This window comes from Eumetopias jubatus, unplaced genomic scaffold, assembly GCF_037043125.1.
Source record: "Eumetopias jubatus isolate StellerSeaLion01/CBP00866 unplaced genomic scaffold, mEumJub1_p1.0 scaffold_13, whole genome shotgun sequence".
NCBI classification, from domain to species: Eukaryota; Metazoa; Chordata; class Mammalia; order Carnivora; family Otariidae; genus Eumetopias; species Eumetopias jubatus.
The window spans coordinates 100,362,680-100,389,714 of NW_028274819.1; the positions used below are offsets into that span (position 1 = coordinate 100,362,680).

The 27,035-nt window shown below is 39.5% G+C and overlaps 1 protein-coding gene and 1 non-coding gene across 11 annotated transcripts in view; one reads left to right on the forward strand and one right to left on the reverse strand.

Moving 5' to 3' along the window:
• The window catches only part of SIK3 (SIK family kinase 3), a 237,264-nt gene that overhangs the window by 155,457 nt on the left and 54,772 nt on the right, over positions 1-27,035 (forward strand). For 9 of the 10 annotated variants that reach the window (XM_028105779.2, XM_088017803.1, XM_088017802.1 and 6 more), the window contains one exon: positions 6,314-6,475. In XM_028105779.2, the coding sequence (XP_027961580.2) occupies positions 6,314-6,475 (162 nt within the window). Of the gene's footprint in view, positions 1-3,534; positions 3,631-6,313; positions 6,476-27,035 lie in introns of those variants that run through there. The other variant, XM_028105781.2, reaches the window with a different exon arrangement.
• On the reverse strand, positions 7,982-8,086 carry LOC114211462 (U6 spliceosomal RNA). Its single transcript, XR_003609772.1, has one exon. It is a non-coding gene; the product is annotated as a U6 spliceosomal RNA (small nuclear RNA).

A 27,035-nucleotide genomic window follows, 5' to 3' on the forward strand; every position in this document is an offset into this window, starting at 1 on the left:
GTGTGTCACTTAAAAGTATTCTCTGATTGGTTATGTCACAGCTTAACTCACAGCTAGTTTCACTTTTTTCCAGTTTGGTTTTTTAGAAATTTGGTCTTTTTAGAAATTACTTTTTCTTCTCTTTGATTCAGTTGTGAATTGTTTGAGTTATTTAGGACATTACGTGTTTCTAAGATTAAAGCTATAAAACAGGGTACGTTCAGGAAAGTCTAGCTTCCACCCCCTTTTCATCCCCCTTATAAGTAATCACTTTTAGAAAATTTTCACTTAATATTACTTCTAGAATATATAAATAAATGTATACACATGCACATTCGTATTTTCTCTCCCTTCCTGTAAACAGAAGCACATATTTTCGTACACTTTACAGGGGTTCATAGATAGAAACCCATCCATGGGCCAAGAAAGCCTAGTCTAGAAGGGAAGACACACGTGTTAAGAAATAATTGTAATACAATTGTTTGCTGATACTCTAGAAATATATAGAATAAATGCCATGAGACACAAATTATGGAGTATTTTCTTCTAGAGTAGGTGAGTAGGTTAGGAAAAGCTTCAGCTAAATGACCTTTGAGCTGGTTTTCAAAGAATGAACTTGATTTGGAGCCTGCAGGTTATACTAGGAATCAGGGAATAACCTCTGTATTGCAAAATTAGCCAACCCCCATTTGCTAGTATATGGGTGAAGCACTACATAAGAAATGTCTGAATAACATTCTTGGAAAGCCTTTTGGAATATATGGGATTCTGTTTCATAGGCTGCCTGGGCTTGATGATTAGTCTAGAAGTATTTTTTCAAGAAGCTGTAAGAAAACAAATCCTCTTTTATACATTAATGTGAAAGGACTTCCTATCAGAAGAATAGCCTGTTTTTGTTATAAAGACTGAACATAAACAGTGCTTAGTTTACAAACTTCGTTTAGTGACAGAATGAAGAGTAAAGAAATATGTTTTTATAAAAGTTTATAGTCTTTTCTCTGGCTGATATTCCTTGAGTTAACCTGTAATTATGAAGCATCGATCATATGCAGAGTATTCTTTTGTATGTAGTAAGGAGGCATAGGAAACAATGGAAATAGTTCTGGTTTAAAACTTAAAGAACTAAGGCATATCTTGTGACTGTAATTGTTTCACAAAGAAATTGTTTTTTCGAGACTTTGAAGGAAAATGTTAAATTTACTTGGGATAGATGGAAGAAAATAGAGTGTGCTTTTTGTTGTTAGATCTGCAGGAATACTCGGTAATGAGAAACTCCCAAGTCATTCCGTATCTTGAGTGCGGTGGTCGTTCCACAAGCGGACACGTGATAAAATGACATAGGAGTGTACCCCCGTTGTACCCGTGTCACATTCTGGGTTTTGATACTGTTCTAGAATTATGTAAGATTTGCCCATTGGGGGGTAAGTGGGTGGAGGGTACATGGGTTCTGTCTGTGCTCTCTTTGCAACTTCCTTTGAATCTGTAATTATTTCAAAATAAAAAGTTTTTTAAAAGTTTATTACTCTGGCAGTTGTTTTGAGAGTGGATCGCAGGCGGCCAAGGACAGAAACAAGGGTCCTAGCTAGGAGCAACAGGACGAGCTATACAGTGAGCCAGGAGGGGCAGAATGGCTGCTGGACTAGGCTGCTGTCCTGAGGGTGGGCTGGAGACGCAGTGAGGGCCAGTTGAATTCTGGCTGTATTTTGAAGGTCGAGCTAATAAAATCTGCTGATGGATTGGATGTGGGTGTGGGAGAAAGAGAATGGGGAGACAAGGAGGGTTTGGGCCTGGAAGCCGGGAAGCATGAAGAAAAAAGATTTCAGCAAGAAGCAGCAATCAAATAAAGAAGCTGGTGTGAGGTAGTTGGATTCTTGGCAAGGAAAACAAAGTAGCAAACCTCCTTCCTCCAGTCAGCCACAGCTTTGGGCGTGCTGGGTCTGCGCGGGTTAGGGACGGCGTGATACTCAAGTGTGGGCCCTTGTGTTAACCTGCTCCCAGGCAGCTGAGTTCTCTTGGCCTCGCCCTGGCTCTTTTGGAAAGAAGCATTTGTTTGATAAACAGGAAGTCGTTTCCATGGGTGTAGAAAGAAGAAATGATAGAAGCGAGGGCAAAGCCCTGAGCTGTCAGCTGTGGTTAGCTCGGAATTGGCAGAGATGTCCTCAGGTAGCCGCCTAAGCTTCGCACACAGACCGCTTTCCTCCCATTCTGGACCGGGCTATTTCTTTATCATGAAAAATGAAGAATCTCTGCCCTCTTGCGTGACCCCCTGTCAGGGAATGTTCATTTTCAGCTAGTGTTTGGGATCAGTTAGAGTCATAGGCTTAGCAGACAAATGGAGACACTGTCTGTTTATAGTGGAAAAGTGACTTATTTTAAGAAGTGTTGGCTCCCCACTACCGTGCCATTAGTGGCATGCCTCTGACACTTCAGTGAAGCTGGTTGAGGGATGTTAAGACCGCCTTATGTGTATTTTTGCTCTTTGAAAGGTTAGAATCTAAATGTACCACAAGATATTTCTTCCTGAGTCGGATTAGGACAAAATCACGAGCCGGGAATTCTGAAGCAAACTTTATACATGTACTTGCTCTGATACTTTTAAACTTTGGAATTCATTCCCTCCCTTTCTAAGAATGCTACTCACGAGGTATATATATCCCTCGGTGTCACTAGCTTCTTCCTATTTTATGAGGAAGAGCCGATAAAAAAGATTAAAGAAGTCCAGTGCCAAGTGATTTATGGTGATTGCAAAGTGAGAAAGACAACTTTGACTCCTTCTTTTTGGTAAGAGCTTGAAACAGGAGACCCATTTTCTCCATTGAGCTGAGAGTCCCCTCATCCTTGTCTTGGCTGAAGTGGTTGGGGTGAAGCTGTGATAGAGAAAAACTTGCAATTTGCCCCAGAGGTAGAGCGGCAGCTAAGTAGCTAAGCGGTGCATTGTTGAAGGGGGCCTTCAGTGGTGGGGTTGGTGCTGCACGTGTGGGACTGGAGAGTGGCTGGGCTCGGGCTCGGGGGTGGAGGCCAGGCTGCCATGTGGGAAGTTCGGGACCGAGGATAGGGGTACTATATCGCTCAGTATTTAGGAGAACTAGCTCACTGAGCTGCCTGGAAGAAGCAGAACAATTCTTTCGAGTTCCTTGCAACGGAGGTTTATCCCTACAAGATTCACAATGTATTTTACTTTGAATATTGAGTGGTTCAGGAGCCAGTTTGTTTCATGTGCCTTCTGAAATCACCCCAGTATTTATTCAAATGCTGTGACTTTGTGTTAAGTTCAGGCTGGGCGACTGCTCTGGGTTCCTTTGCTGGAAGTTAAACGTCACATTTGAGCTTGCAGAAGTTTTGCTGCCTGCCTAGAGGGCACACATGAACATAAAGCAGCCATTTGTCCGCGGGCAGCTGAAAGGCAGTTTCGGCGGGGTTCTGGAAACCACTGCAGGCTGTCGGCTTCCTGGCACACCCACTAGCCCCCATAGGTTTACTCTGAAAGCAAACTACCAGGGATGGGAGGTGGGGTGGCCGTGGCGGCAGTAATAAGATGGGCAGAAATAAAAGCAGAGCCTGAAAAGTCTGAATGACATTGAGCCAAGATGGTCCTGTACTGGAGAAGAGCACAGTGCTCCCAGAGCGGAGAAAACGTGAACATCAAGCACGGTAACTAGGAAAAAAAAAGATCTGATGCTTGCAGCCAGCACTTTAAAAGGGGAATTTGTATATCTTTGTATTCATAACTGTAGGGATACTATAGGTGTCTTTGGGAAAATATTATATAGCCTAAGCTCTTTTACCCAGGGTGCTGCTATCACAAATACCTTTTAACCAGAACCATGTAACAGTGACATTTGATGTATATAATAATTACCTTCAAGCACTATGAATCCTGAAGAACCTCAGGAACTATTAGCCAAATGCTTGAATAGTCTCTGTATAATACTGAGTGGACTTTTTAAAAAATAGCTGTTTAAATGTCCTTGAAAGTTAAAGTTATATAGGATAACTCCTAATCATAGTACAAGTTTATTCCCAAATATGCTATCCTTTCTTTGGCCACAGTGTGTAACAGGGTTTATTTCTGTTTAGCAGATCAAGAGGTGGGGATATTGGCAGTATAAATGATTTGTCCAAGGACAACCAGTGTGTCATTGTGGAGATAAAACAGGACTAGGCTGCATTCCACCAGCTCCTGGCCTCTGTAGCAATTTTGAGAACTTTCCAATCATTTTAGGAAAACAAAGTACTTAGAAAATATAAAGAGTTTTTTTTTAATAAAAGAAAATCACTTATTTTGGAAATCATGAAATTAATCATTCTGTTGTATTTAAGAAGCTCTTTGATGTATTCTGGTAATTAGTATTTACTGCCAGACGAATGTCTCTTGGGCATTTTAATTAATGGGTGGCTTGGCCAAGTGAGCTTCTGATGGTAAACCTTCATAAGGGTTTATTTTTATGTTTCTCAAGAATAGCTGTCTCTTCAAAGCCCTTTAATTAGACAAAGTTTAGCGGCTAAAACATATTATTAGAATAATTAGGCCTTGGGTTAAGAGGAATAGGAGGTCAGAGGAGCAGGTACTGTTAGGGAGAACGGCGTCTTAAAATAAAACCTAGCGTTGCATGTTTGTTGGATGTCCAGTTCTTTAACTGCTTATATTAAGTGACTCTCCCTAGTTAGGGACTTTGTGTTATTTAAAGTTCATTTGACAGATCTCACCAGAAGTGTAAATACACCAGAGTGTGCGCTCGTTCATCACTACCTCTAAACTCCTGTAGAAAGTGGGGTTCTAGTCCTTTTAACTTCTAAGCTGAAGACTTCCTATTTTCTCTTTTTTCCTACTACCTTGGTCACCTTGGCTATAATAAGGAGTTCTCTTTGAGGAAAATGCTTCAAGGAACTGGTGTAGGAACCACTGATAACACAATTGCAATAATTCCCGTTGAAGGGTCTTTCTCAATAACTTCAGTGATCCTGTAAGACGTTGTTCTTAAAATTGCTATAGTATTTGATCTCCCAAATTGTATGCTCTTTGTGGTCAGAATGTAGTTTAAATTATTTGAAAATCTGCTGTGTTAGATGGATTGTCGTTTGGCTCCCCTTCATCACGCCCTACCCCCATTTCTTGTCCTACGTCCTCAGTATTGGTAGTCACTACTAGTGCGTATGTCTTCTCGCAGACTTCTCTTTGTGATGAAGAAAAGATATATCCGCTTGGTCCGGTGGGTGATCTCCATGGTGCCAGAACAGTTGGGTAGGATTATTGAGACCACTCTTGAGAAACAGTAATACACTTATTTATATTATCTGATTTTTTCACTTTCCCACTATTTCTGGATGCTTATGATGGCAAATGTGTCCTTTTCCCACCTAGACGAGTTAGTTTAAGGGTAGGAAGTTTTAGGTAGAGCAAGTTGTATTGCCAGTGTTACTAATCCCATCAGCTGTTACGATCTCCATATGTTATTAGTTAGATGAAGAACTGAACTGGGGTTTAGGATTAGCCACTATTGGAAAAAATACTTAATTGTATTGGTAACTGGAAATTAATGGGATTGGCCCTGGGTCATTCAGTTCATTTTTAAACATCGAAGATAGCTTGATTTATAGTATTACAAAGTTAATTTGCTGTAGCTTAGTTAGCCACATTGCCAATGAAATAATTTCATTGAAAGTGGTAGAAACTTCCCTTTGTTTTCTAATGTCTATAAAAACTAATAACAATTTAAGAAATAATTGAAAAGCACATAAATGCAGATGGAAAGACACAGGCATATTATTATGCATTCCAGAGTATAGTCACCAAATAAGTACATTTTTATGTTAAACTGTAAAACTTTGAGAAAGCAGAAGAGAGATTAGCATAGATGGGCTCCCATATAAAGCCGTTTTCCCCCTTAGCAGTGACTAAGTTCTGTCTGTTCTTCTCCAAAATGATTGATTATTGTGACTCTGCTTTTTGACTCACCCTTTAGCACAGGAAATATTGCTGATTCTTATCTTCATGCTTATGTTTGCTGGGTGTATGTAATCTCATGCAATGGAGATAAGAGAGGGGAGGTGTTAAATGTGATGATTCTCCAAAAATACCATCATCACCCTCAGAACTCTTTTTGCTTACGGTAGGGCATAGGTAGTCCTGTGCACGCTCATGTACACCGAGAACGCTCAGGGTACTGCTTGCTAATGGGTTTCTGTAGACACAGACCAGGGCCCCAAGTGTTGCCCTTTGTTTCACTTCTTCAACTGTTCATCTGGTGGCCCCCTGGCATCCCTTCTGGAGTCCACCTTTTGAAGCGATGCCCGTGTGCAAAATGAGAACTGACTGTGCTCTTCTTCACCGCAGACCACCTGGTGGCCCATGGCAGAATGGCCGAGAAGGAGGCCCGTCGGAAGTTCAAACAGATTGTGGCAGCCGTCTATTTTTGTCACTGTCGGAACATTGTTCATCGTGATCTAAAAGCTGAAAATTTGCTTCTGGATGCCAATCTGAATATTAAAATAGCAGGTGAGAAGTGCGTTGAGGTTGTGAAATAGGAACAAAAGAGCTTTTCCTTCAAGGTTCTTGAACAAGGGATTGTCTGTTTCCATCGATTCAGAAAGAGGTATTGGAAAATGAAAGATTTGCACGTGTGTGTGGCTTGGAAAACGATAAACTTTCAAAACACGTTTATGTTCTTTTTCATGTAGTATTGGATGGAACTCGGCTGGGGAGGAAGAAGGAAAAGGGTGATATTTAAAATTCTCTCAGTTTGGTTGACAGTCTCTTAAATAATAAGGAATAAAGTATAGAATAAAGTGGAGCGAACAACTGCTAAGCTTGTGTGCCCTGTCAGCTTCACTTGAGGAGGCTGATTTATGCCACTGCTGAACACTGTGGTTTTATGATAATTTAGGAAGAGCAGATCTTACGTCGGTTTAAAGGAAGTCGATCTCTTTGTGTCCTCAGATTTCACTCGTCTGCTCATCTGAGGGTGCCTAAAAAGCACTTTTCACTGCCTCACTCTATTCCTACCTCACTTTCAATAAACTATCAGCATTTGCCTAACCAATACAAGCTCACCACCTATTGATAGAAGAAAGTGACTGCAGTCTAGACAGAGAGTAGGAACATGAAAAGAAACCAGTTTTGTTTTCCGACAGTTTTCAGTACTGCATTGTGTGTCCCCCGTCTCGCAGGTAAAAAGGGAAGGGGCGTCTCCTGTAGGAAACTGAAGTACAGCTAGAATAGAATTGCCTTGAAAGTCAAGGTAAAAAAAGCAGTTCTAAGGACTTCCGTCCTTAAAAGGGTGGGAGTTGAGGGTTCAGAATTACGTTATATTACAGGTCAAAGTACCAACTTGTACCCTTTCAGGTTGGTGATTCTACTGTTTTGTGTAGATAAGTCTTTCCAGGCTCTACTTTCACATCCTTGGAATGTCACCGAACTTTTTAGTTAAGTTAACTCTAAGCTCGGCTGACGGATGTACCGTTGTTTAGTACTTGCACATAGCTGTAAGCTCCTTGAGTCCTGCATTTGCCCAGTGCATAGTAGGCAGGAATTAAATGCTTTCTTTATCTTACAGAAAATCACATTTTTCCTTTGTTCTTAAGTCTGTTTTATATTCCCCAAAGCTCTCTAGATGCTAGCAGTTCCCAGACAAGTGGGTAGTGTGGAGAGACCAGCAATTTCAAACCCTCTTCTGTAATTTTTCACTGTAGCTTCAATTAAATTAATGGTAATAACATCTACTAAGCTTCACAGTCCTTAAAAGTATAATAAAATGTTGTATTAATTTCCTATTGTCTCTGTAACGAATTACCACAAACATAGTAGTTCGAAACAATACAACTTATTATCTTACAGTTCTAGAGGTCAGAAATTTGAAATGAGTCTTTTTACTTTTTCTTTTTTAAAAATGTTATTACATTTTTAATTTCAATCCCAGTATGGTTAACATACAAGGTTTTATTAGTTGCAGGTTACACAGGCTGTGATTCAACACTTCCGTATATCACTCAGGGCTCATCATGAAAAAATACGGAATGCTTCACGAATTTGCGTGTCAGCCTTGGGCAGGGGCCGTGCTAACCCTCTCTACCGTCCCCGTGTTAGTATGTGTGCTGCCAAAGTGAGCCCCCGAAATGAGCCTTATGGGGCTAAAGTCAAACTGTTGGTAGGACTGGTTCCACCTGGAGTCTTTGGAGGATCCATCTCCTTGCCAGTTTCAGCTTCCAGAGGCCCCTGCACTCCTCGGTTCTGGTCCTTTCTTCACAGCACGCCGCCTGGTGCTCCCCTTGTCACATCTCCCGCTGCTAGCCTCACCCTCCTGCCTCCCTTTTAGAGGGACCCTTGTGATTACATTGAACCCTCCCGGATAACCCAGGGTGATCTCCCCATCACCCAGTCACATCTACAGAAGCCCCTTTTACCGCATTGGCACCACATTCGCAGGTTCCATGGATTAGGACGTGGGTGTCTTTTGAGTGGCTTTTATGCAGCCTGCCGCACATGTGATTGTGGGGTTCTCTGGATTACTGATTAGGGCAGTAGGGTCAAAGAAGGCCCCTTTTTCTTCTATAGCTGTGTTCTACCTTCACTGATAAAAGGTCAAAAATTTTGTTATGCTTCCTTAGTTCTTGATTTTGACTTTAGAACCATTTTGATTGAGTTTGGGGAGATTAGTTCAGGAGGCTCTTTGTTTTTGTATTGAGAAACCAAGTGTAAAAGCAGGGGTCAGTGATAATTGAAATTAGAAACGCCACTGACAAATATTTGGGCAAGGAGATTTTGAAATGCTTTTCTTTGTTAATAGTTAAAACAAATCCATGTAGTCACAGTATGAGTCTACCTGCTGGTGTGTAATTACAGACTCGTGGGAATGCTGGTGGCCCGCCGTGGGCTCTCTGCATTAACACATATGGTGAGATTTTCAAGTTCATTAACCCAGAGTCTGCATTTTTATTATTTGTTTTGGCCAAGAATAAATGAGCTGCTCTGAGTTGTGCCCTGCTATAATATCCAACATTGTCTTTGCTCATGCATTCTTTTTTTCATGCTTTCATTGCCTTGTCATTCACCGGTCGCCACCCCCCCACCCTCTTCCCCGCACCCCCCAGTCCGGTTTTGCTTTCCGTGGTTTCAGTTACCTGTGGTCAACTGTGGTCTGGGAGCGGGTGATCCTCCTTCTGACGTCTGGTCAGAAGGCCAGTAATAGCCTAATGTTAGGTCACGACACCTACGTCATTCCCCTCACCTCATCTCATCACGTAGGCATTTTATCACCTCCCATCACCACAAGAAGAGGAAGGGTGATGATAAGGTATCTCGGGAGAGAGAGGCCACATGTGCATAACTTTCATCACAGTATATTGTTACAATTGTTCCATTTTATTATTAGTTATTGTTGTTAATCTCTTCCTGTGCCTAATTCACAAAGTAAACTTTAACATAGGGGTGTGTATATTGGGAAAAACATAGCACATCTAGGGCTCGGTACTATTTAGATGTGCACTGGGGGTCTCGGAATGGATCCCCTGTGGGTGAGGGGGACTCCTGTCCTCCATTTCTCAATCATTGCCTGAACTTCCTCTCTTACACATAAATTAGGTAGAATTCCCATTCTCATCTGCCAAGACTTCTTTGAACTTAGTGGGCCAGTGGGAGGAAACGCTTCTAGTTGAAGCTGACCATGGCGTGACTGATTTTGGAGAGGTGGAATGGATGGTTCTGACAGAATAAGGTCAGATAACTAATGAAATCAACTTTTATTCTAAAAGCTAAAAGTAACTTCAGGATTTCTGGTCTTTTCAGTGGTCTTTGATGAGTTATTATTAAATCTCAGTCAGAAGGAAACTACTAGACATGAAAGTAACACACAAAAGAGAAAGAGTTTTGTTTTATTTAAAATATTGTTAGTCTTAAGCACCTCATTTCTACAATCATCATATGTTACAGTGTCAAATTAACATGGAATTAATAAAAATTCAGATTAGGAAATTTAAGGAATTCATGTTTTCCTTATGCCAATGTTAATCTAAATGGCTTTTTTGTTTTGCTTTGTTTTTACCTAAATGGTTTTGATGAAAAGATGATGCATCCTGTTCAAATGTAGAAGATGAATAAGTTGCTCTGGGGATGTTTGTGTTTACGTTGATTTATTTTTATTTTCTTAATGAATTAATGTGGCAGTTTACATTTAACGCTTGATACTATAAAAAATCTAGCTATTAGAAAAGCCCATGCTAGCCTTCCTCAAGGGAATATGTGTTCCCCTGGACATGACAGGTACATTTTAGTTACAGATATTAAAAGATGCAGTGGTTTAAGTAGGAGTTTTCATGCTTAAATTCTTACCTCTGAATTTTTGTTCCAGTGTTATTTCTACAGAGAATGAAGCCCAGATGAGAAACTTGGTTTTCCTTCTGATTTTAGAATGGCAGTAGCAAACCTGTCTTCTATAGAATTATTTAAAAGATGTTTCTGGTACTAGTAATCCAGAGTAAACATTGATGGTTTTCAGAACAAAAAATTTTATTTCTGAAAGGCAAAGTTACTGAGTCTAGAACTAAAAATGTGTAGGGGTCATCTGAAAATGTATCTATTATTAACAAAGGCTCTTCGCTCAGGTGTCATGGGAGAGAGAACAGAAGTATAAGACATGACTCCTGCCCTAAAGAATTTATAGTCTATTTGGGCAGCAAATACTTAGACCTTTGGAAAGTTAAATAGCACCAAAATTATACTTGGGGTGTGTGTGTGTGTGTGTGTGTATGTTGTTTGTATGTGTATATATATAGAGAGAGCACTTTACAAAGCATTTTTACACATATTATTTAATTTCATCATATTTGGCATACAAATACAGCTTATTTAGAAAACATTAGAGTCTCCAAAATATATACCTTTAAGTTTCCAAAACTTTGAATTCCTTATAAAGAGGACTCATGCAAATCTTTCATGTAGAGAGTCCAGCGCCCGGGAAAGAATAGGATTCTTGGCCTCTAACCTTTCACTTTTCGTGTCTCACACATGTGAGGATCCACAGAGGAGCAAATGAAGAGTGGGGGAGGTACAACCTGGCTCTCTCTGCATATAGCCTGCATCGCTGGGTGACAGCATGTTCAACAGTGACCAAATTATACTTTGATACAATAGAAGAGATGTTACAAGGCACGCCATGATTCATTATCACATTAATTATATAGTCTAATTACTACAGAAGTTCAGAGGGTGAAGAAAGCACTTTAGTTCGTGAAGTTCCATTAGATTGTGAATGCTACTGGGATGGTAACCGTATCCTGTTTACCGTTTCATCCCGATGGCCGAGTGCATGCCTGTTCTCTAGTAGGTGCTCAAAACTCTGTTGATCTGAACTTTAGACAGTGGTGATGAGGACATAAATACCCTACTGAGGGCCTAACATTTGATGTGCGTCTAAAGGATGAATAGGGTTCTTTGAGGTATAGGTGTAGAGGAGAGAATTCCAGTAGGATTAGTCAGTCAGCAGATGTTAATAAAGCACCTGCTATGTGCCGGCCCTGATCCACGCACTGGGGATACAGTGGCAGGAAAGTAGTCCCTTGGAACGAACATTCTGCTGGGGGAGATCGACAGTGAACACATACACAAATAAGCCCTTGTAAGCACTATGAAAACGATAAAATCGAAAATGTGCTGGAATGACTTGTGGGAGAGAGAATGCTTTTAAGCGGAATAGTCCAAGCCTTCCAAGCAGAAGGAAGAACAATGCAGAGGCCTGAGAGAGGTAAATTTAAGGTATTTGACAGGGTAGGAGAAAAGTTGGCACGGCTGCAGACGATAAGTAAGGGGGCTCTGGAAGGAGATGGGGTAAGAGAACTGGCTGGGGCCCGTTCCTGTGGAGCTTCAGGCACGTGGTGAGGATTTGGGATTTTGTTTTGGTTGCGGTGGGAAGCTGAGTTGGAGAACTATGGGTAGCAGTAGCACGTGGCATATTTGCAGAACAGGTATAAAGCACCTTGGCCGGAGGGAAGATTTAAGCAGGGGAGTCATGCCTGAGAAGGTGAGAGACAGAGGTATTCATTTATACTAGATTGTGAAATTGTTTGAATACCAGGCTTGATAAGTCAGATTCAGGATAAATAAGGAAAAAATGGGAGCAGGTGGGAGGGACAGGAGAGCAAATAGGAAGGTCAGTGAAGAGGCTGCAAAATGGTCAGATCCTGCATAAAGGTGTTGGTAGTAGACTTGAAAAGGAAGACGAGGGCAACAAATATGAGAGAGAGAGAGAGAGAGAGAGAGAGAGAGAGAGAGAGAGAGAGAGAGAGAGCGCATGCGTGTAAATGAAGGGTTTCTGGGGGTGGATAACCAGTCAAACCTCTGGGCCAGGAAGAGGGACCTGCCAGTCCAAGATATGTGTAGAAATCGAGAAATCAGATTTTCTTATTGATGGAGTATATTAAGCTATCAAAGGAAAATGGTGGTGTCTTATTTTTAATGCCATTTGAAAGCAATTTTAATTCTTGTCCCCAAAGATGAAGTAGAGAAATTTCTGTATTTATAAAAGACTGCCTCAGAAAAGACCTAAATGTAGCTGGCTTACTCCCTGAAGCAAACTTATCTGAAATACTCAGACGTTATGAGAATGTTTTGAAAATTGTGGAAAGTTTTTGTGTGTGTGTGTGTGTGTTTTTTTTTTTAACCTAAGGAAGTTGGAAACTTTTCTCTCTAAATGTCGACTCCCAGAATGGTCTCCATGAGATAGTTCCCACTCCGGTGTTACTGTTTTAGTTGGCAGTCAGGAGACAGCAGAGATCTGAAGTACAACTACAGCAAAGCCAGTGTTTTGGAAAGAATTTCCAGAGTGCGTGGATCTAAGGTACTGTGGAAATTTTTGACCTTAATGTGGTGAGATCTAGACTATTTAATTTTTTAAAAGTGAGAAACTAAAACATTCTGCAAGTCCATTCATTGACCTTTCACCTTCAGGAAGAAGATGCTGAGATACAATGGTAGAGGGAAAAAAGGTGGTGAACCTTGGGTTTCTGAGAACCCTTCCCCGGTGTGGTAGTTGAGAATGTCCCTGACAGCTCACAGAAGGTGGTTATGAATATTCATCACACCAGTCACAAATTTTAGGTCATGATCGTAACACCTTTATTTAGGTTATCTTTCAGTGCACCTCCCTGGTTGACAGGTAAGAAATTGAGACCCAGAGAGAGGCCACGTGATTTTCCTGAATTCGTGTCATCCCAGAACCTGGGAATCACAGTGCCTCAGTGTCCACTCTCCCCTTGAAATGCTGTGTGACCCGCAACTAGAAGGTGCTAACAACTTTCATGTATGTTGACCCTTGGGAAAATACAGTTTGAAAATTATCTCTTCTGCATCCTGTTCCTCAGACTGGAGCTTTACAATCGAGAAATGAAAGCACCTTCATTCAGAAGGCATTTTTGGTATACACAGTTGATATATTTCGTATGAAAAAATTCTAGAGTTAAAATTCAAGTGAACAGATTTTTGTCAGTCATGGTTCTAGGTGATAAGTGAGGTCTTAATGATCTTGAAAAGTATTGCATCCTGCTAAGATCAAGGACATGTTCTATTTACAGGGCCTCACTCACAATACCAGTACAGAAGCATTGCTTCTCAGATTCTCCCGCTGTGGTTTCCCGAACATGGAGGGGGACAGACTCGCACAGGGTGGGGGGCAAGTGTGGGATTGATTAGCGAGGCTGGAACGGTTCGCTTTTTAAGTCACATGCTTTATTTTGAAATTCATGCACATTTTATATTCTCCTCAATGTCATATTACATTTGTTTTAATACTAAAATTATTCGACTTTATTTAACATAGAAAAAATTAATGTTCCAGGAATATGTGTTTTCTTTAGCCTTCACTTTCACATAACCCTTAGCGCACCACAGCATTATGCCTGGGGATATATAAACGTACGGTAGTTCAAGAAACTTGAGAGTAAAGGATTTCTTCCCCAACTATAGGTTCCTTTTACACAAACTTTTGTTAATTGCAAATCATTTGTTTCAGGGATAATTAGAAGTCAGTAAATCAAGTAGTGATTTAGCGCCACTCCCCCCCCCCCCCGTGCCTCCTTAAATGGAATAGCTTGAGACCCTGTGAGAGTAAATCAAGTGAGTCTACCTGCTAGCAGGTTGCTAATGAGCATGCTTGTAACTCAAACATTCAGTTTACTGCTTAGGTGAAGTCGCCGGTTACCATGGTAGTTTTGAACAGGATGCAGTTTTTCATCATATTTTGTTAAATTCACATCTATAATGGACCATTGGACAATGTAAAGTGTAAGGAGCACTGATGTCAAAATTCTGTTAATGAAAATAAAAATGGTAATTTAACAGTGCTTCGAGAGAAACTTTACCCAATTCATGAATTGTCTTCATTTGATCACTGTTCTTATCTAGCACATCAAAATCTTTCTAGGACTTCAGAAACCACAGATTTAGACACACACACACACAAATATACATACACATGCACACACACAGTATCTGATTTGTTTTATTGGGAATAACGACTATCTGTGTTCATAATGTTTTATTTGCACAGAAGTACTAAACTTGCTTGCCCATTTTTACTGCTTGAAACCAAAGCATGAAAATGATTCAGATAAACAGGTTTACTCTTTGGGTTAAAAAATGTAAGCATTTCAGATACCAGCTCATGAAAAGTTTTTGGCTATTTCAGACATTATAATCTCAATATGTGGCTTCCAACTAAATATGACATAACAATTTTAAATTAGCACTTTTAATTTAAATAAATTAGTGAGTCACATACAAAATGGGAAATTCCTTTCTTAAATAGTATTTGTAATGATCTTTTTAAAAAAACCTAGGTATGCTTGACCTATAACATTATGTTAGTTTCAGGTGTACAACATAATGATTCAGTATTTTCATGTACTGTGAAATGATCACAATAAACCTAGCTAAGATCCATCATTTACATAGTTACAAAAATTTTTTTCTCGTGATAAGGACTTTTAAGATCTACTTTCTTAGCAACTTTCAAATATGCACTCAGTACTGCTTACTGTTGTCACCACGCTGTTCATTACATCCTCATGATTCATTTTATAAATGGAAGTTGGTACCTTTTGACCACCTGCACCCATCTCACCCACCCGCATCCCTGCCTTTGGCCATCACCAGTCTCTTCTCTGTATCTATGAGCTTGTTGTTTTTTAAAGATTCCACATGTAAGTGAAATCATAAGGTATTTGCCTTTCTCTGTCTGACTTATTTCACTTAGCATAGTACTCTCCAGATCCACCCATGTTGTTTTGAATGGCAAGATTTCATTCCTTTTTATGGCTGAGTAATATTCCATTATACACATGCGCGTGCACGTGTGTGTGTGTGTTCCTTATCTATTCACCCATTGACAGATACTTAGGTTGTTTCCTTGGCTATTGAAAATAATGTTGCAATGAATGTGGGGGAACATACATCTTTTTGAATTAGTGTTCTCATTTTTTCAGAAAAATACTGAGAAGTAGACTTGCTATGGAACATATGGTCATTCTATTTTTAATCTTTTGAGGAACCTCCATACTGTTTTTCATGGTGGCTGCACCAATTTACATTCTCGCCAATAGTGCACAAGGGTTCCCTTTTCTCTACATCCTCGCCAACACCTGTAATTTCTTGTCTTTTTGATACTAGCCATTCTAACAAAGTGTGAAGTGATATCTCATTGTGGTTTTGATTTGCATTTCCCTGATGATTGGTGATGTTGAGCATTATTTCATGCACCTGTTGGCCAACTGTATGTCTTCTCTGGAAGAAAATCTATTCAGATTTTCTACTCGTTTTGTTTTTTTTTTTTTAGTCTACTATTTCTTGTTGTTTTTGCTATTGGGTTGTATGAGTTCTTTATATATTTTAGGTATGTATTATCAGATATGTGATTTAAAATATTTTCTCCCATTCAGTAGGTTAACGTTTCATTTTGTTGATGATTTGTTGGTAAATATAAATATAACTTACAATGAACTTTTAAATCGTTTTGACACTGTGCTATTATAGGATAAAATACCTTTCTTAAAGTTACTTTATCATTAGTTATACAAAAATGACAAAATTATTTTTTAAATTTCTTTTTTGGGGTTCTTTTTAAGGTAATATTCCTTTGAAAGGAATTTGTGAGTCAAAAAAGTTGGAAAATACTGGGTAGTTGTATGGTTAAATTGGTCGGTTTTCTTTATATTCTTTATATTCTAGTCTGGATTTGTGGGTGGGGTGGTGGTGGTGTTGTTTTGGATCAAATTGAGAGATTCTCTGAACTCTTGATAGACTCTTCTTCAGGAAAGCCTCTCTTTATTATATACCAGTTGTCCCTGAACTTTACCATAAAATTCATTCCCTGCTTCTAATTATATAGTTAGACATGTAATTATGCCATGTGTGCCTCCCCCAAAGGAGTAACTGCTCCATGAGGCCAAGGACTGTGTGTGTTTTGTTCACCTTGTACCAAGAACTCATTAGTGGTCCCTCAAAAACTTGGGGAGTACCCTACTCTTGTGACCACATTTGCACATTACCTTTTAGGTGGGTTATTTGTTTTTCCGGTGTTTCCTCTCATTTAAGTTACGCTTATTCTGTTAGCTTTAACTTAAGAGGGTATACTCTTACCTGTGTTTAATTTCTCGGTGACACCTTAGAATTTCTTCTGTGATAGTCATATCTTCTTTTCTCCAAAAGTAGGCTTCTACTTATTAGACCGTATGTCTTAATTTTTAATCTGGGAAATATTATTACTATACCTATATACTATATGCTATATACCATGTACTATATTTCCATTGGTATCTTCAGTTTCTGTTGAGTATTTAAAGGGACTTTGATTCATCATGGTCTAAAATTTTGTGTAGAGTGCTTACCTGTCAACCTGATTGAAGGATTGGACTTTCATTGTTCTAAGTGATAGGATTTAGAATTGTGACTATAATAGTATGTGTTTGATGTATTCAAGAATTCCAGTGAATATTGTTTGCAGGTCTTGCAGAAAGTGTCTCATTACAGCCCTTTCTCTTATATGTCTACTCAATACTGAGTTTGATGGAAAGATCCTATATTGGGGAGAGTTTTTGTAAGAAGGGTTGGGATAGTGCTATCTATAATAGAGTAGAAGGGATTGGTTTATTACCTCATTTAAAAATAGCTGAATTCAGTGATCCTAACTGCTAAGGTATTTTGAAGCTTTAGGGAGAAATTCATAAGTCACTCATTGAAAATGCCAGTCTAATGCTGGACTAGCATTTTTGATTTAAAGTTTCATCTTCTACAGAGATAGTATTATGCCATATAAATATATAGTGCTAGGAAGTTGGGGAGGATCAGAAGATCTGTAAGATTAAGTGACAGATGTGGAGCAGTCCCGTATATGATGTAATAGTGGCACGTGCAACAAAATGGTACTGTACTACTTCTCTAATAAATTTTCCAGAAGGTAGATACAGTCTTTCAATCTCATGCATAATACCCTCTCCTCCTCTAATTCTGACCTGCCCTAGTTTCATAAACTAAACCAAATATCCTCCTCCCACCACCAAAAAAAAAAAAAAAAAGCTGATTACTTGATTCTTAGCCGCCCCCGCCCCCGCCCCGGTGAAGGAATTTCTCTCGTGTATAAATGCTCAGGCTGTGAGTCAGTAGTTTTTGGCATTACTTCTCTATTAGCTCCTAGTCAGGAAGTTCAGCCAGGGGTTGGAGTGATTGCTAAACATTGAGGACTTCCCAAGACCCATTTTTAAGAGTGAACTAATATTGTGACTCCTGGGAACTTCGACGCTCATCCTTCCTCACTACCGTAATTCTGAGATTCACACAGTTGACTCTTGTTTTGCGCACTTTTGGGTCACATGATTTCTAGGCTAGTGGTATTGTATAGGAAAAGCAAGATTAGTTCCTTATCTGTGTCATGTTCCATATATATAACAGTCTAAATCCTGTTTATATAGTGTTCTTTCTGGAGTGTTGATCTTTGGTTCTTTGAGTCATTTCTAGCAAGAATACCTGACAGCTTGTCTCCTCCACCCCTCCCCTCCCATGAATCCACTGGGAAATTAATCGAGGGCCAAAATTATTTTTGTTCTTAGTCTTTGTCTATAATTGCAAGTGCGGAATTAGGGTTATGAGTCCTCAGAAGCTTTCAGGCTTTAAAACATGAAGAATCTTGTCACTGTGTCTTCTGGTGAGGTTGTTTATTTAGGATGAATAAATATTTTCCCACTTTACTTTGTTCTTCTGCCCCCTACTTCTGAGCTGTTTACTTAAAACAGCAAGGAAGGGAAGCACAGTTACTCTTGGAGGGGTTGGCTGTCAATTTTAGCTGTGCTGTGTTACCTTAACAGACACTGTGAACACTGGAACTGGTTGCAGGCTGTGCCTAATGTTTACATCTGCTTTGCATTGCTCCTTGGTCAGCCAAAAAAGAAGTCAAGGGTATTGCTCTGAAGTGGTGGACCAAATAAGAAAATTTCCTGTTGCAGTTGTCCTGATTTTTAAATTAGTGCCATTCGTTCTTTCCTGTTTCCCCTTACCACATAGACAGACCCAGTTGATGATATACCTACTTTTAGGGATACAATATCTCTACCCTATATAGCCCCAGGCTCCTGATCTTGCCTAGAACAAAGAATTTCAAGTCTCAAAATTGATAGTAAAGCTCTGGTATTTAAACCATCCCTAGAAGACAGACATATGGTTCAAATTAAAGTCTGCTGCTCTGTATTATGAGAAGGGGACACGAGATACCATTTCAGCCTGCAGACAAATGCTAACCAACCAGGGTGTTGGGGGTTGGAAAGAGACTTAACAAATTACGTTAGGAGCCACTCGTGAGTGGAGAAATAAATGACCATAGGCCACATGAAGAGAACAATTCCAGCCCTATGGCTTCTGTTGTGCGGATCGGAGTATCCATCTGCTGTTTCCTTCTGTAACTCTTCAGAATATTCATCATTTTAATATTGAATCTGTGGATCATAAGTCTTTCCCCTTGCCAATAGACAGGGACATAAAGTATCTTTATGGGCAGCTTCGTACCTGAGAATTTTCTGAAACTATTACAAAAGTTCACCACAATATGTGTAGTTACCATGTAACCATACAGAGTTTTAATCTCACTGACTGTCTTCCCGATGCTGGACTTTCCATTATTTATCTTATAATTGGAAGTTTGTACCTCTTAATCCCCTTCACCTATTTCACCCATCCCTCCAGCCCTCTCTCCGCTGACAACCACCAGTTCTCTACATTTACGGGTGTGTTTCTAGTTTTATTGTTGTTGTTTGTTTGCTCATTTGTTTTGTTTTTTAGATGCCACATATGAGTGAAATCATATAGCATTTGTCTTTTTCTGTCTGACTTATTTCACTTAGCTTAAAACTCTCTAGGTTCATCCATGTTGTCACATGGCAAGATTTCATTCTTTTTTTTTATGGCTGAGTAATATTCCACTGTGTGTGTGTGTGTGTGTGTGTGTGTGTGTGTGTGTGTGTGTACATTCCACATCTTCTTTATCCATTCATCCATTGATGGAGACTTGGGCTGTTTCCATATCTTGGCTATTGTAAATAATGCTGCAGTAAACATAGGGGTACATGTATCTTTTATGAATTAGTGTTTTTGTTTTCTTTGTGTAAATACCTAGAAGTGGAATTGCTAGATTGTATGGTTTTTCTATTTTTAGTTTTTTGAGGTTCCTCCATACTATTTTCCAGAGGTGGCTGTATTGGTTTACATTCCCACGAACAGTGCATAAGGGTTCCCTTTTCTCCACATCCTTGCCAACACTTGTTGTATCTGACTGGTGTAAGATGGTATCTCATTGTGGTTTTGATTTGCATTTCCTCGGTGATTAGTGATTTTGAACATCTTTTCATGTGTGGGTTGGCCATCTGTATGTCTCTTTTTGTGGGGGAAAGTGTCTATGCAGGTCCTCTGCCCATTTTTAATAGGGTTATTTGGGGTTTTTGGTGTTGAGTTGTGTGAGTTTGTTACATATTTTGGTTATTAATCCCTTATTGGACATCTCATTTGTCAATGTCTTTTCCCATTTGGTAGGTTGCCTTTCTGTTTTGTTGATGGTTTCCTTCACTCTGCAAAAGCCTTTTCATTTGATGTAGTTCCTTACTTTTGTTTTAGTTTCTTTGCTTGGGGAGACATAGCCAGCAAAATATTACTAAGGTTGTTGTCCTTGAGTTTGCTGCCCGTGTTTTCTTTTAGGATTTTTATGGTTTCAGCCCTCACAGGTAGGTCTTCAGTTCATTTTGAGTGGTGTTTTTGTGGGTGCATGGTGTAAGAAAGTGGTCCAGTTCCATTCTTTCACATGTAGCCGTTCAGTTTGCCTAGCACCATTTATTGAAGAGATGGTCTTTTCCTCATTTTATATTCTTGCTTTCTTTTTTTTTTAAAGATTTTATTTTATTTATTTGAGAGAGAGAGTGCACAAGAGGGGGTACAGTCAGAGGGAGAAGCAGACTCCCTGCTCAGCGGGGAGCCCGATGCGGGACTTGATCCTGTCTCTATTTCATTTATTTCTGCTGTGATCTTTGTTATTTCCTTCCTTCTACTAAATTTGGGCTTTGTGTGTTCTTTTTCTTGTTCTTTTAGGTGTAAAGTTAGATTTAGTCTACCTGAGACTTTTCTTGATTCCTGAGTTAGGCCTGTATCACTCTAAAATTTCCTGTCAGTAGTGCTTTTGCTATGTCCCAAAGATTTTGATCCCATGTGTTTCCATTTTCATTTGTCTCCAGGTATTATTTTATTTCCTCCTTGATTTCTTTCTTGACCCATTGGTTGTTCAGGAGCATGTTGTTTAGCCTCCATGTATTTTTGTTTCCTCCTATTCTTTTCTTGTAATTGATTTCTGCTCTCATACTGTTGTGATTGGAAAAGATGTTTGATATGATTTCAGTCTTCTTAAATTTACTGAAACTTGTTTTGTGGCCTAACATGTGATCTGTCCTGGACAATGTTTCATGTGCATTTGAAAAAAATGAAGCATAGAAATTCTTCATAGGGCTTCAGGCTTTTCTTTGATGTCATAAGTGCACTTTGAAACTACAAAGTATATATATTTAACTTTTGAATATACGTTGACTCTGTTCTCTTCTTTGCCTTAAGTTTCTGTTATTTTTTTATTCTTGTATTTTACTTATACTGAAGTTGCCCCCTCTTCTGTTTTTCCTGTATGTTTGTACCAGTGTCCGGTCTGGTAGTGTTCTTCTTCCTGAGCCATGTGAGCTAAACTTGAGCTTATGGTAGTGTAGTTTATTTTACTTGTGTCCCTGAATTAGAATGATCCCAGGTTGACATGAGCTGAGGAAATAGAGTACTTCAGTATTCCTTAGGATGATGTTAATTCTAGAAAGCTAAAAAAAAGTTATTGAATGCAAAGTGACTGTGGTTTTAAAGGAATTGTTAGGCTCTGTCTATTCTCTGGCTTGTTACTTATGGGGATTTGAATAATCAAAAGGTTATCATCAGAAAATAAAATACGTTCTAAAGTTAGGGGAGAGTTAAGAATAATTAACTGAAAGATTTGCCAAAATTATGTCAACTCTCAGTTACCCAGTTTTGTCTGTTTTACTATCTAGGTTTTTTTTTTTCCTTCCTCCTCTTCTGGCCATCCAAGTTTTTGTGTGTTTGTTTGTTTTGGTTTGCTAGTTTTATTAAGCCCGTTTACCTTAGGTTGGACATATTAAAGGAAAAGAAGGGAGGTCTAAATCTCCTCAGTGTCATTGTTCTTTGTTAGTAACTCTTATTAAATTAGGGAAGTAGTAACATTATAGAAAAAAATGAATTTTTAAATTATAAGTAATGTGTCTTAGCCCATTCTGGCTGCAGTAACAAAATACCACAGCCTGGGTAGCATGTGAATAACAGAAATTTATTGCTCATAGTTCTGAAGTGATTATATAGATCATTAAAATATTTACTCCTTTTAAATTGTATTTGACTACAACTGTAAATTTTATCATTGTATATAAAGTCTTCATAGTTTACCGTCCTTCATTTAGGACTGTGGCTGTCTTCAACAAAAACTTCAGTGAGCTCTCTGTTTTAACAAGTAGCCCGCAGTTCCTGGCCTCTGAACTGTTCACAGAATGCCGCTCTGAGCTCTCAAGCCTTCATTTCTTTTTTTATCCTTCTCTCTCTTTTCCTCTTTTTCTCCCTCCCTCTCTGTTCTTGGTTAATTAGTGAATCAGTTGTAAAATCCTGAGTGCCTTGTCTTCTGCAGCGCACTGTTCTAGGTGGTAAAAAGTCAGTGGGGAGAAAAAGAGCCTAATCTCTGTTCCTCTGAGCCCTGATGATGATGGAGTTTAGATCCCAGTGAAGTTACTCTGAATGGCAAGAAATAGAAGTGGGAAGAGAATAAAGGATCCTATTCTTTTCTCATTTTTTCTTTGCTTATTATGAAATACTATATAAGTAAACAGAACTGTGCAGTAACCATATACATACACTTTAATGAAAGTATACTGTAAAGCAAACACCTGTGCAATTACCACTTGGATCAAGAATTAGATAATTTCATCAGCCCAGACTGCACCCTCTGACCCCAACCTCATCCTTGCTCTAAGAGGTAATCACTGTCTGGATTTTTGTGTTTTACCACTTGTGTAATGCTTCCCTCAGGAGTTTTGTTCCACAAGGTGCCATATTTATTGGATATAATGTGCAGTGGGCTCATCCTTCATGTAGTTTGCTTGTTCTTGAACTATGTATGTATGGAATCATACCAAATATATTATTTTGTGCCCTATTTCACACAACACTATTTTTACAAGATTTCTCCATGCCTGTATAGCTGTGCTTTATTCACTTTCATTTCTTTATTGTATTTCATGATACGAATATAGTGCAAGTCATTTTTCCATCATGTCTAGTGATGTATATTTGGGTTGCTTTCAGTTTGGAGCTCTTACCAATACTTGCATGAACATTCTTTTCTTTTTTTTTTTTAAGATTTTATTTATTCATTTGACAGAGAGAGACACAGCGAGAGAGGGAACACAAGCAGGGGGAGTGGGAGAGGGAAAAGCAGGCTTCCCGCCGAGCCGGGAGCCGATGCGGGGCTCGATCCCAGGACCCTGGGATCATGACCTGGGCCGAAGAAGGCAAACGCTCAACGACTGAGCCACCCAGGCACCCCTGCTTGAACATTCTTTTTTTTTTTTTAAGATTTTTTATTTATTTATTTGAGAGAGAGAGAATGAGAGACAGAGAGCACGAGAGGGAAGAGGGTCAGAGGAAGAAGCAGACTCCCCGCTGAGCAGGGAGCCCGATGTGGGACTCGATCCCTCATGGCCCCAGCCGAAGGCCGTCGCTTAACCAACTGAGTCACCCAGGCTCCCCTGCTTGAACATTATTAAACATTTGTCCCTGTGCAGTCCTAAACATCTAAGAGTATAAACCAAGGAGTGAAGTTGCTGGGTCATACATTGTGTCTGTATCCAGCTTATCCTTGTACTGCCGAACCGGTGTCACGTGTGTGGGGGCGTGTCCCTTCCTGCACATGCTCACCAGTGCTGGGTGCTACTCTACCTTGTAAGTTTTACAGTCTGGTGAGTGTGTGAGTGTGGTTTTAGTGTTTTTATTTTTCTCTGTAATAACAAGGCTGAACTCTCTCTCCCATCTTTTTGCCTTTTTTGTGAAGTGTGCTTAAATAAATCTTTTGCCCACTTTTTCTGGTGGGTTGTCTTACTGATTTATAGGAGTTTTTGTTTCACTAGTAAGGATGTGAGTCTTTTGTTGTATGTGTTATAAATGTGTCCTTTCGTTTTGTGGTTTCTCATTTTACTCTTTTTTAAGCTTTTATTTGTTTACTTATTTTAGAGAGAGCGAGCGTGCGAGCAGGAAAAGGGGCAGGGGGAGAGGGAGAGAGAATTTCAAGCAGACTCCATGCCAAGTGTGGAGCCTGATGTGGGGCTCGATCCCAGGACCCTGAGATCATGACCTGAGCCGAAACCGAGAGTGAGACGCTCAACCGACTGAGCCACCCAGGCGCCCCTCTCATTTTAGTCTTTTTAAAACATCTTTCAGTCAATAGATATTTCAGTGTAATTTTAATGTAACCAAATTTACCACCTTTTCCTTTATGATTAGTGCTTTTTGTTTCTTGGTTAAGAAATCCTTCCATCCCCCGAGGCATTAAAGATACTCACTTTTATTATTTTATAAAAATTTTAGTAGTTTTACCTTTTGCACTGAGTCTGTGATCCACCTGGAATTGATTTGAGGATATAGTGTGAGGAAGGTGTCCTGTTTAATTTTTTTTTCCACATGGAAAACCAGCTGTTCCCATGCCATGTATTGAAAAATTCGGCCTTTTCTCAGTGATATATAGTGCTTACAGTTCTTTCCAAAGTACTATTTTTAAAGAAACCTGCAGTATGCCTCAAGCACAATATGACTTTGGGAATTACATAAGCAGAGCAAAGGGTTGAGAGTGAAGAATAAAATGAAAAACAGAATGTAATAACTAAGGCATTTGGAAGTTGTGCGAAATAGTTATGGGATGTGCATTTACCTCCATGTAAACATACATAAAATGCTGAAAACACAGTGTGGGTGTGTGGGTGTGGGCTTTGAGGGCATCCAGGCTGGCATTATGGGCTCGGCCTTGTTCTTAGGAATTTTTTAAACTTCAAATTTCGCCATGTTACTTAATAAACCTCACTTTGTTAAGATCAAGTGTAGAAACCTCACTTTGCCAGACATAAAACAAAAATAATGCTCATCTTGATGAGGTAATAAATACATGGCACTGTGACACAGCACTTGGCAGAGTGTCCTTTACAAAATGTCTCCTTTATTCTGTATAATTGAGAGTACCACATAAATGGGAAAAGTGCTGCTCTGAGAGAGACCAGGCTGGTCTGGTTCTAGGTCTTCCGGATACCAGGCTCTCTCCAGGGTCGTGCCACTTGGCTGCATGGCCAGGTGGCTCCTTTCTAGGTACCCTGAATGAATTTCCTGATAGTTGAGACCTTTTATTTATTAGTTGTCATCAGACTTGGTAAGAAATACCTTATGCGCTCACAGTATGACGTGTGGGTGATTCAGAATGAATCTGGATTATGTCCGTACAACTTAGCATTGCATTAGGACAAACTGACAGAAATTCTGAGGGGAAATGATCCCATTTCTAATCTTGAGTAATTATGTCACCATAGTTTTCCGCCAGACGCAGGTCGCAAACTACTTGGGTGACGTCATATGTCGCTAGGGACCACCTTTTCCTTCTTTGACATGCTTTTCTCCTGTCTCCGCTTCCTCATTGTAATGGTCTTTCTCTCTGCTTTGGCTGCATCCTCTTTCTCTCCCTGTATCCATAAAGCAGGAAGTACTTAGGGGTGCGTTCTAAGCCTTAATTCCCAGCCATCCCCTTTTCTGCACTTACTCTTTCAAAAAATTCTTATCCGTTCAATACTATGACTCAGGTCCTCAGAACATCTCAATTTGAATTTCTTCTCACCTCCTTTAACTCAGGATAGAACAAATATATATATATATATATTTTTTTTTTTTCTTCCCAAACCAACTACTACTGTCTAGACTTTCGTGTACCCAGACTACCCAGATGCGCATGGTCACACTCTCTACTTTGCCCTCCTTTTTATCTCATGTGTTCAGTCTGTCCTCAAGTACCATCCAGTCTTTTTTCAAAGTAGTCTTTGAATTGTCTTTCTCATTTTCTTTTCTTCTGCTTTATCACAAGCCTTCTGCTTTACCTCATGTCTAACTAGTCTTGCTTTCAGGTTAATTTTACTGCATCACCTGCCAGCTCTAGAAGTTCCTTATTGCCAGCGGGAGTGGTCCTCAAACTTCAGAAAGAGTCATGTTTTGTTTGTTTGTATTCACATGTTTAAATTCTGTCCAGGAGATCCAGTAGGGCTGAGGCGAGGTTTGTGGGTCACTCGACATCTCTAAAACTGCACTGGGGATTTCGATGTACTGACAGGATGAAAATCAGTGATTCCAAGAGGACAAGAGGTTGGGAAGGGGGTGCTTGTGATTCGATGTAAGTAATTATCAAGATAATAGTTTTTTATTTGGGTAGTAGATTCACTGGTGCTCATTGCGTTACTAAAAATAACCATTTCTAGGAGAAAATACAGGGATGAATCTTCGTGACCTTGGGTCAGGTAGTGATTTCTTCACTATGACACCAAAAGCATAAGTGACCTTAGAAAAAGCTAGATAAATTGGACTTCATCCAAATTAAAAACTTTTGTGCATCAAAGGACACCATCAAGAGGGTGGGAGAAAATTCCGTAGAAAGGGAGAAAATATGTAAATAGTATCAATGGACTCGTATCCAGAGAATATAAAAAACTCTTACAACTCAATAATAAAAAGACAACCCAATTTAACAATGGGCAAAGGACTTGGATAGACATTTTCCAAAGAAGATATACCAGTGGTCAGTAAGCACATGAAACAATGCTCACCGTTATTAGCCAACAGGAAAATGTAAACCAAAGTCGTAGTGAGATACCACATACCCACCTAGGATAGCTATAATTAAAAAGAAAATGGCAGTAGTAAGTATTGGCAAGGATGTGGAGAAACTGGAACACTTGTACGTTGTTGGTAGGAATGTAAAACGTGGCAGCCATTTTGGATACAAGTTTGGTTAAATCCTCAAAAATTTAAACATGGAGTTACCATACCATATGATATATGTCTCTATATATGGATATATCTAAGGGTAGATACAGTTATATATAGATACATGTAGGTACATATATATCCTTAGGGTATAAGTGTGTGTGTGTGTGTGTGTGTGTGTGTGTGTGTGTATACCCTAAGAAATGAAAAGATACACTCACAAAAAACATACAAGAATGCTCATAGCAGCATTATTCATAGCACTGAAAAGTGGAAATGACCTAAATGTCCATCTACTGGTAAGTGCATAAACGAAATGTAGTATAACCATACCATGGAATCTTAGTCAGTGGTAAAGAAAGGAACAAAGTCCTGATAGATGCTAAAACATGCATGAGCCTTGAAGGCATTATGCTAAGGAACAGAAGCCAGACACAAAGTCCAC